Source organism: Acipenser ruthenus, chromosome 11, assembly GCF_902713425.1.
Source record: "Acipenser ruthenus chromosome 11, fAciRut3.2 maternal haplotype, whole genome shotgun sequence".
Classification (NCBI taxonomy): Eukaryota; Metazoa; Chordata; class Actinopteri; order Acipenseriformes; family Acipenseridae; genus Acipenser; species Acipenser ruthenus.
In genome coordinates this window covers 3,894,959-3,905,885 of record NC_081199.1, presented here as the reverse complement: position 1 = coordinate 3,905,885, position 10,927 = coordinate 3,894,959, and the positions used below count along the sequence as shown (strand labels likewise).

The following is a 10,927-nucleotide window of genomic DNA, read 5'->3' as shown; positions in this document are numbered from 1 at the left end:
CTTTACCGTTCTTGATCATGCTTCACAATACATTTGCCATGCTTACACGTTATGTTTTTATTACCGTGGGGTATACCAATATACAGCACTTTAAATACAAGTGTAATTAAGGCGATTCGTAGATCTGATTGATAATCTGGTAGTATTCTTAATCTTAGAATACAATGCTTTGCATGTGCATCCCAAGCCTTTCTATATCTCAGGAACTAATTTCCCATTGCAGTTTTCCGTTTAGCTCAAACTTAAAATAACAAAAAGCACGATAAACCATTGTGGAGAAATTCACCACGCACCGTATGAGTCACTTGCTCGGAAGTACACAAAAAACACAGATTGGCAACTAAGTAAATCAATTCAAATAGGAGCAGTGCTTTCGTACGCCCGTTAAATTAATTTAAAATATGATACTGCATTATCTCAAATAGTGTCTTCAGAAAGAAAAAACATATTTTATGTCTAGAACATATGAGGCAAAAACGGCTACATGAATGTCTTAAACAGCCGAAATGACACGGAGCTGAGCGGAGTTTTGAACAGGCGCTAGTGCAGAGAGCTTTTGACCCCGCTGGTCCTGGGAGGAGAGTGTGTCTCCCACGTGTGTAAGTGATCGGGTTTGCTGGCGGAGTTTGCTAGACCGGCGGAATTGAAAACCTTCGATAAACATCAAAAATGGGAGGTGTGGAGAAAAAGAAGGTAATGTTTCACAGTGATAGTATTTCCAGTTTAAGGAATTTAATTCAATATTTGATTGTGTTTAATAGTAGGTCCGTGTAACACCGACGGAGCAACTTAAGGTATTTAATTAGTAGTCAGTATTTCACACATCGCTGGACAGTTTAGCAAAAAAGCAACACGTATTTTTTAAATTTTACGTTTAACTGTTAAGCAGATGGAAGAACAATTGGGTTTATCTCAATTGTTATTTATTTACGGTGCTTTAATTCCGAACGGTTTGGTTATTATGAAAACATTAGGCTGCACATTGTAGGGGTCCTTGTAGGGGAGTTTAACATAACAGAAGACATGCCCGTACTACTATACAAATACATTAGTGAGATATGCTCTTGGTCACACGACATATCACATATTTGACAGGTTTGCCTGTCATAGCTAGATTATGACATGTGCGCAACACACCGCTTCTCTCCGTGGTATATTACATGTTTTAGAGCAACATATAATTTATTATTAGACTGAAAACCTATCGCGCTAAATTGCCTTCCTTCAAAAAGTAGATCATATTACAGAATAAAGTAATAATTTGAGTTCAGAAGTGCTGTGTTGTATCAATAGCAAATCATTTTGTTTAGGAAAAGGATTCAGTGTTTTAAAATGGTCTGAGTTCGCACACCTAGTCTTGGGTGATCTGTACAGCGTGCCTGCTGTGTGCAGTGCTGGTAGCTGGTAGACCGTTGTGTAAGTCCCTTTGTCCTTCTCTCCGTGACAGTATGAGAGGGGAGCAGCCACCAACTACATCACCAGAAACAAGGCCCGGAAGAAGCTGCAGCTGAGCCTGGCTGACTTCAGGTTCGAGTCCTCGTGAAACGCTGTTCTAATATCCCTGTCTGACTGCAGCGGTGCATTTTCATTTAAAACAGTTATTCCCGTCATGGGAGTATGATAAATGAGGGAGTCCATGTGGTTTGAGAGAGGAGTGTATTAATAGCAATAGCAGACTATAAAAACAATAACTATACATGCATTGTATACTGCACACATTAAATAAGTACTGGCTAGCACAGTGCTTGAAAACAACCACTTCACTGTTAAAGCTGTGCACTGAAGACATTAAGACTCAGAACATCTGTCTTTCTAGAAGATACCTGTTTAAAAGTGTTTTAAAGTGATTGATGTGCGCTCATCCCACTCTAGGTAATTGTTTTAATGAACCTGTTGCAGGTTGATCATTAACATCTGATTCCTATAGACTGACCTGCCTCTGCTGTGCCACCCAGCCTCATGCTCTCCTTCCCTAATTCCCTGCCTGCTGTCTCTCTTATTACCCCAGGCGCCTGTGTATCCTGAAGGGAATCTACCCCCACGAGCCCAAGCACAAGAAGGTGGTGAACAAGGGCTCCACAGCCCCCCGCACCTTCTACCTGCTCAAGGACATCAGATTCCTGCTGCACGAGCCCATTGTCAACAAATTCAGAGAATACAAGGTACGACACGCAGGGGTGTAGCAAGACCAGCAGAGCCGTCAGTGAAGACTCTGAAAAATACATTTTATAGGAAACGTTTGTCTACTTTTACTCGTACCTCGGAATAATTCGCTGTCTTGCACTACAGTTACATTGCATGTGTCAGGCATTCAAAGAGGAAAATTAAAGGTTTTTAGCTATAAAGAACTCCAAACACATTTCACAAGTAGTTCTCAGGTGTTCCTTTTAGAGTCTGACTAGAGTCTCTGTCTGGTCAGGTTTTTGTCAGAAAGCTCCGGAAGGCGTACGGGAAGGCAGAGTGGACAGCGGTGCAGAGACTGAGAGACAACAAGCCTTCCTACAAACTGGACCACGTCATCAAGGAGCGGTGAGCAGCGCTACCAGCTTTCAACACCAGGAGGCGCTGTAACGTTTAGAGTTTTTAAATGAAGTAGTTAGAGCAGCTCTTGTCTGCCTGATATGTTGTATCCACTCTGCTGGGCGTGTGCGTTGACGGCGAGTTTGGGGTGTTGCAGGTACCCCACGTTCATTGATGCCCTGCGTGACCTGGACGACACTCTCTCCATGTGCTTCCTGTTCTCCACCTTCGCTCGCACGGGGAAGTGCCACGTGCAAACCATCCAGCTGTGCCGACGGCTCACTGTGGAGTGGATGAACTACATCGTCACCTCGCGCTGCCTGCAGAAGGTATGGGCTGTTTGTGTGAACTGCAGTTTAACACGCAGGGGCTGTGAGTGGGGCAGTGTGGCTAGAGCCGAGGGAGTGAGACACGGGTTATACCTGTGGGGCTGGGAGGCAGTGTGGCTTAGTGTTTGAGATGAGGGACTGGGAGGCAGGCTGGCCTGTAAAAGCCATTGTTTTAGGAAGTTGCTATTCTTTGTTCTGAAGATGAGAGAATGGGGAATGCGAGCCCAGCTGAAATGTGTTTTTGATTGTTTGTTGATTTTAATTGTCCTTTACCAGGTCTTCCTGTCCATCAAGGGTATTTACTACCAGGCAGATGTTCTGGGGCAGCTTATTACCTGGCTGGTGCCCTACCAGTTCGCTCACAATGTAAGTAGAGTTTATGTGCAGAATACAACCAGCTACATTATATTAAAGTATAGTTAAAAATACTCTAAAAGATACCATTAGGTGCCAGATCCATTATTGTGAATGGCTGGAAAAGGCAATTTATTGGATTGTGTTTAAAATTGTAGAAGGGCTGATGAAAGGAATGACTCATAATTAATAAATATGTATGAAACAGAGTCACAATGGGGGGGAGGAGGTTATCATAAGACCTGCTCATGTATAGAGTCATGGCTAAACAAGTTCAAGTTTCTATAAAAATCTCAATAAATACAAACAGAGCAGGAGAGTGTTGATGTGGAGTAAATGGAAAACAGCCATGAATAACAGATATTGAGGTTGGTACCTGATCAATACATTTTTTTTGGTTCCTTTTTATTTGAAAACTATAATAGCTACAATGGGAGAAGGCAATAATTAGCAAAGGCTATTTGAAAGAATTCACATTAACAGCCAGACCCAGTTAATGGCTAATATAGCAGCACTGCCAAGCTTCAAGTCCTGGGGCTGAGCTGCAGAATGGCTATCTGTACAACTGCTTTCCAAGAGTTATTTTAGAGAGGTGGCTGCAGACCCCCTAAACCCTTCAGCACTTCTGAGTCTCAGCCAGGAATCCTGCATTGCTGCCCCTTTAAATCACACCCGTGTGAATACCTTTGCAGGTAGAGCACATTTTACTGTGGGTTGATCCTGATCAGACTGTCGGAGGTTAATGAGACTGCTAATAAACTGTGTGTGTGTGTCATTGCAGCACCCAACAGATGTGGATTACAGAGTGATGGCCACATTCACAGAGTTCTACACCACCCTGCTTGGGTTCGTCAATTTCCGTCTGTACCAGACCCTCAACCTGGCCTACCCTCCCAAGGTGAGTGGGAACTGTAGGGGATCTCCTTGCTCTCCTGTCCTCATGTCTTCATGAATGGCAGCCTGCAGTACTTCTTTGCATTGGTAGGTGTCACTGTATGAAGTTGGCTGACTCACTGCAGTTGTTCCAGTGTGCTGGGAGCTAACCTGTAGCTCTGATTTCCACAGCTGGACAGTAAAGACGAGGCGGAGCTGAGAGCAGAGAATGATGAGGAGTACGCCATGGACTCTGAGAGTTATCTGGAGGTATGCACCTGTCTGTCTGTGTCTGGGATGAGTGAAGTCTAGCATCGCCCCGGCTTAACCCAGCTTCATCTCTGATAGATCAGTGTCATTGATTTGTACAGAGCATAGTGTGGTACAGGTGGGAAGCTGAGCAGATTGATATGTTTGTATTGTCCTTGCTTGGTTTTGGACAAAACAGCTAACCAACATTGGTTGTAGGATAAGGTTTCCTTAAAACAGTTTGGAAGACTGAAGTAACAATAAAAAGTGCCTTTTGAATATTATGTTTAAGTGTTTTAGTTTGGCAGTCACTGTCAGTCTTCTGTCTTTGCTGATAGATAACAAGGTGCAGGCTTTATTTTGTTGCTGTTTTCTATGCACTGGTTGGGTTCATCCTGTGTTGGCAGTGTCCCCTCACTCTGTCCTCTCCTTTCTTTCAGAAACTCTCGGCTCTCAGTGCCAGCCTGGCCCGTGTCGTCTCCTCCAGTGAAGAGGAAGAGGTGGAGCTGGATCAGTTCCCTGCGGAGGGGGTAAGGAGTGCGCGCTCATCACAAATAAATATTTCACTGAAGCAGCTTGTAACATCCACGCACCGGGCAGTATTACTCTTATTGAAGACTATACAAACGAAACAGAAAAAATAAAATGCCTCATTTGTTTTTTTAGGACAATTTGCACCATTTTTTTTGGAGAAGAAAAAAGTTGCATAACTAATAAAAAGCAACACAGTCATACTTTGAGTCCTTAATTGTACTATTTGTCTGTCACTTGTATTGTAAGATCAGAGTTTTAAATGACTTAAAAACATAAACCTGTAGCAGTTGACGTGTCCCGGTGTCTGTTTCTGGGTCAGGGTGAGCAGTGCAGGGTTGTGAAGGTGAGGTTTCTTACTGGTGTCGATTGAACTCCACACATGAACACAAGTACAGGGGTGTGGAGTTCATCTTGATCCGGAGGAAATCCGGTTCGAGGGGATTGTGGCATTCTTACCGTTCTGCTGGGTTCCTCCTCAGGAGGATGTGGAGCAGCTGGAGGCCAGGCAGAAGGAGCAGCTGCAGAGCGAGGCTCACAAGAAGATCTTCGAGGGCCTCAAGTTCTTCCTCAACAGAGAGGTGCCTCGGGAGCCCCTAGCCTTCATCATCAGGTCAGTCCGCTGCTAAAACCAGCTGGATTAACAACTGAAGATAAATGCAATGACAGAACTAATCTCCTCCCCCCCCACCCCCGGTTACCTGCGCAGGTGTTTCGGAGGGCAGGTGTCCTGGGACAAGTCTGTGTGTATCGGTGGGACCTTCGACGTGACAGATGAGACCATCACCCACCAGATAGTGGACAGACCCAGCCTGGACAAGCAGTACATCAACAGGTGAGGAGGGCTCTGAACAAGACCAGCTTCTGTCAGCTGTGCTCAAGCCCTGGCAGCTGCTAATAAGCCCTGCTTCGTCTAGTCGTCTAGAACACAATCAACACTACTATAGGCAGCTGATCGGACAGGCCTGGGTGTTATCTCTGTCCTCTTAATGTCTGCCCCCCCCCCCCCCCCCCCCCCCCAAACTGTGAGCCCCTCTAGTGCAAGACAGGGGCACTCTCCCTTCTCTGGCACTGTGAACCCACAGCTCACAAAGGCCTCTTTCAGTCTCTCTCACCCCCCTGGACATCAATGCAGCTCTTTCTCTGGAGACTTCCTGGGGGAGGAAGTGGGAGTCATGGGAGCTGGGCCATTGTTCCTGTTATTAACCCCCTCCGAACCGGCCAGGGTGCTTTATCAACTAGAAGTGGTACATTTTTGTGAAATGAACAATTGTTTAAGCTGATTTCCCCTGAGCCTAAAGCTGATTGCGCTGATACAGTGTGTGTTTAACTCTCCACGTGTCTGTATTGCAGTTAGTTGTAAGGTTACACAGTACAGTACACTGACCCCGCGCTGTGCTTGCACTGCAGGTACTATGTGCAGCCCCAGTGGGTGTTCGACTGTGTCAATGCCAGTCTGCGGCTGCCTGTTGAGGATTACTTCGCAGGGGTCACTCTGCCACCCCACCTGTCCCCCTTCGTGGTGGAGAAGGATGGGGACTATGTACCGCCAGAGAAGCTACGACTGAGAGCCCTGCAGCGCGGAGAGAAGCCAGGTAGGCACAATGCTAGGAGCTAGCTCCAGTTGTTGCAGGGTAGCGGTCCAGTCCTGTTTTTCATTTTCAGTTCCTTTTTCAAATTAATTCCCAATTCCAATTCCTGCCAACGGAACTGGAATTGATATTTTAGAGACATAATAATTGTTGTGCTTGTTTCACTGTTTTGATTTGAAGGCAGTTGAATTGATTGACAGTGACTTTTCATTTTAACAGGGTACTGCTCATTGCAGTTTTGATCAGTGATGTGTTGGAATTGATTGAAAGGGAAAGGGAGTTGGAATGAAAATTGGGAGTTGATTTTAAAAAGGAATTGGAAATGGAATTGGAATTGAAAAACAGGAGCTGAACCCGACCCTGGATGGTCATATATACTACCTGCCATATTTATTTATTTATTTATTTATTTATTTATTTATTTAATAAACTGTCAATGTTTTTGTAACGGCTACACAACATCCGTCTCCATATGAGGGAAATAAAGCTGAGCTCCAGTTCAAAGTTACAGATGGTGAAGTGTCTAAGTCCTGAGGTCTTGTTTTCTCTTTTCACAGAGAATGCAGAGAGCTCGGAGGAAGAGGAAGATGAGGAGGAGGAGGAGGACGATGAGGAGGAGGGATCTGAGGATGAAGATCTGGATGAGGAAGAGGAGACAGACGAGAGAAACCTGAAGAAGATGGAGCAGCAAAGAGCACAGGGCAAGGTACTGCAAAGCAGATACAATCCATACACAGTGATCTCATACAGTCCATACACAATGATCACATACACAGTGATCCCATACAGTCCATACACAGTGATCCCATACAGTCCATACACAGTGATCCCATACAGTCCATACACAGTGATCCCATACAGTCCATACACAGTGATCCCATACAGTCCATACACAGTGATCCCATACAGTCCATACACAATGATCACATACACAGAAGCTAGGAGACTATCTCAGTACTACCACTATGCTTTCAGCCACTTTATGGTCAGTGTTTTGTTATTGCTTAGCACATAAATAACATTATGCTTGAAATACCCAGGTGATTTATTTTGTATTTATTATAAACAAGTAATTTTATTTGTGTAAACCTTTCATGCATGACATTTTTTTTTAAAAAGTAGCTTAAAAAAAAAAAAAAGTTGTTTGGCAAAAAAACTTCCATTGATTCTTATTGGGGGGGTGGGGGGGCATCCTCGTATGAGGTTATCATGCTTTTGCATCTTCATATGTCCCCATATAAAGAATTATTATTATTTTTTTTAATCCGTCCCCATATGAGGCTGCCATGCATGAATTAAGGGCTTATTCAGCCGCGTTAAGTATTTGAATGCGATTGCAGTGCTGTGGTTGTGCCTCCCCCTCCTCTCCCAGGCCCTCCCAGTGAAGGTGACGGCAGGCAAAGTCAAGGCAGAGAACAGGGCTCGCTCCGAGCAGGAGGAGAAGGCTGAGGAGAAGAGGCTCGCCATCATGATGATGAAGAAGAGAGAGAAGTACCTCTACGACAAGATCATGTTCGGCAAGAAGAGGAAAGTCAGAGAGGTGAGCCGCGCGGACTTTAACAGGGCTTCTGTGTTTCACAGTGCACAGGGATGGGAAATAAGACTCCTGTTGCAGAGCACTTTCACTACGAGCTTGATGAGCCACTGTGTATCGGCAACAAGCTCAGGTGTGTCTTAAACCAGGAATGAATCAAACTGCTATGCAATGGGAGTCTTATTTCCATCCCTGGTGCACGTCTCCTGCTTTGGGGCCACATGGTTAAAAGCTTTTGAGTTACACTGTGGGATGTCATACTTCCCTAAGCTTTTGTCATGATAGAACTGCTCCTATAACCAAATGAAACGGCTATAGCTGTGTATTTCTGGTTTGTGGCCTCAGGAACATCAGAGAACCCAAACATGCTCCTGCATTATAATCCAGGTCATGCTCATACAAATTTATGAGCCGATAATGAAGCTGAAAGTGTTCACACGACAGGGGAAAGATTTGAATGTGGATATAAACAAGTGTGCTTTTAACACCTTAGGGGGATTTTAACCCAATTCCATTTTCTCTCCCAGGCAAACAAACTGGCTGCGAAAAGGAAAGTCCATGAGGAAACGACCAAGGCTGAGAAAAAGAAGAAAAAGGCCAAGAAATAGAAGAAGGAATGAACTGTAAGAATAAGGTGACGGTCCGTGAGGCGGTGGGGGTGGTGTCGTGTTGCACACACACACACACTGCAAAACATTATTTTAAACATGTGGATTTGAAGCTGCATGAGAAATGAGTGGCTTTATATCATAAGCTTGTGATGAAACCAAACTGTTGTCCATTTGTCTAATAGCCTGCCCTAATAAAATGAGTAAAATTCTCAAGAGGATTATCGTAGAAGTGTGTTCTCGTAACAGATGTGTGTGTGTGTAAACCCACAGTGCCCCAGGCTCAACGTTGGTGATTTTCACTTGCTAACGGGGCAAATTCAAAGCACATTCATTTGAATCCGTTGAGAGATGTGAAGAATTTGCATTGCTTTTCATTTAAGTGTTCAGGTAGCAGTGCTTACCTGTCCTACTTTTAGGGAAATTGAATCTACTGTACAAACCATTACTGGAGGTTGTTTTCCGTTCGTGCCTTTTATTATGAAACATTTATCTACCACACTTAATTTTGTATTCTTTTTATTACAAGTGTATTTTAAAAGCATCCCTGCTCAAGATGTAAAAAGCGTGATTTATAGGACATTGTTGCATACTAAAAACTGCAACACAGGCTCCCTCCTCTCTCAAGTGTACTAGGAGGTGAAGGGTTAAGTTGGGTGGCAGCCCCATTGTGGGTTTTGTTTAAAAGTTAAATCAATTGTATTAAAGAAACTGTATAAAAAAATAGTTTTTTTCTTTATAATGTACGTAATAAAACTGTTCAAACCATGTTCGTGTTGCATTTGTTTTCTTTTCTCCAAGGGATAGCATTGGAGTCCACTGGGTGAACTTTAGCGATTACTTATTAAAAAATGTGTTGGTAAAAATAAATATTCACAGTTTTAAAAAGCAGTTATTACCCCACTGTTTATTGGCAATGTAAACCCCGCCCCCGCGTTAAATCCATCTCTGCCAGCAATCACAGGTGTGGCCACATGCCTACAAGGGGAGAAATTATTTGTTTGGTGAGTTAGTTTAGGGGCCAGGCTGTTTAGGCACCCAAGCTCTGCTATCTCGGGCCACTTTTACACAGCCCTGCACATGCAGGTGGAGTAAATCGAGCCAGGGCTGCTGGTATTTACACAGGTTGAATAAAACCTATTTAAAGGGGTCTGCACTGATGCAGTAGAAACGAGTTTCCAGTTCTGTCTCGCTGCAGGATGGCTGGCACTTTGCTAATGACGATGGAGGGGTTCTGTTCTCTTGTGACTCACGACACCCTGCCTCTGAAAATGGTCTCTTTAATTCCCCCGGGGGCTGGTACACACTGTCACTGTTCATTAACAGGGTGGGGGCTGGCGGACGACAGCTCATACAATCGGCCTGTGTCAGAGACTGAAACAAAGGACAGCACCAGCCTGGTGCCAAACAGCTCTAGATGGCAGTGTGACCTGAGAGGTGTCAGGTGTGTTCATCTCCATGGATAACAGGGCATCATTTTATAATAATGCCAGCATTAACTCTTTAACATAGGCCTAGTCTACTGTGTGATACACAGATTGAGCTTTGAGCATTTCTCACTAGAATTGAGCATTTCATAAGAACAATTTTTAGGAAAAAAGAAATGTAGGAAATCCAGTTAGTTTCATTTATCAAAGTTTTACTCAATCTTAAAACAATTTCTGTTTTCTACACCTTAAATGTGGTTGTGATTATGCAGGGTTGTTGCTGTCTCTCACTGCTCTGTACAGTAAACAAGGCTTGCACGCTTTGTCATCTGAAGTGGCCCTAGCTGTCGGTTTGGTGTCACTGTGCCACTACCAGCCTGGTACTATTGTTTCTGTCGCCAGGTAGCTTAATTATTACAATGTACTGTAGACAGTTCCTCATACCTCACCAGTGGGGCTGTGATGACCCAGCTCTGCACCTGTGGAATTGCCCACCCCTGACCCTGTGACGTTCTCCGTGGGAGGTGCCAGGGGTTGTGCCCTGCTGCTCCATATCTCCATTCCCCCATGCCCACGCTACATTGTGAACATTGCCTCCCAGCTCTGATCGCAGCCTGGCTCTCGCACATTCTGCACATACTTACAGCTCCTCCGTCACAATAGCCTGAATTATCTTTCTTTTGTGGGGGTGGGGGTTGCAATGACTTTGACGTTATTAACCCCTTCAGCTCTGATGTCACCAAGTGGAAGATGGCAACCAATTTGCAGACGTTTTGGAAATAAGGCTAGTAATCATAAAAAACAAAGCCATTTATTATTTGGAGTTTTATCCGGATCCTTCCATCAAAACAAGGAAAACTTGTAAGTTGAACACTACACTTGAAATGACCTTAATGCTTTAATCAGACTC

At 44.2% G+C, this 10,927-nt stretch overlaps 1 protein-coding gene across 1 annotated transcript; it reads left to right on the top strand.

Annotated features, from left to right (window-relative positions):
* The first annotated feature begins 505 nt into the window (after nt 1-505).
* Nucleotides 506-9,358, top strand: LOC117426247 (pescadillo homolog). The gene is made up of 15 exons (XM_059032924.1): nt 506-693; nt 1,448-1,527; nt 2,009-2,162; nt 2,420-2,529; nt 2,678-2,849; nt 3,126-3,215; nt 3,985-4,101; nt 4,269-4,346; nt 4,766-4,855; nt 5,339-5,469; nt 5,566-5,691; nt 6,267-6,451; nt 7,006-7,154; nt 7,821-7,988; nt 8,510-9,358. The coding sequence occupies exons 1-15, from the start codon at nt 670-672 to the stop codon at nt 8,588-8,590; spliced, it is 1,755 nt and encodes a 584-aa protein (XP_058888907.1). The 5' UTR covers nt 506-669; the 3' UTR covers nt 8,591-9,358.
* Nucleotides 9,359-10,927: the final 1,569 nt, after the last annotated feature.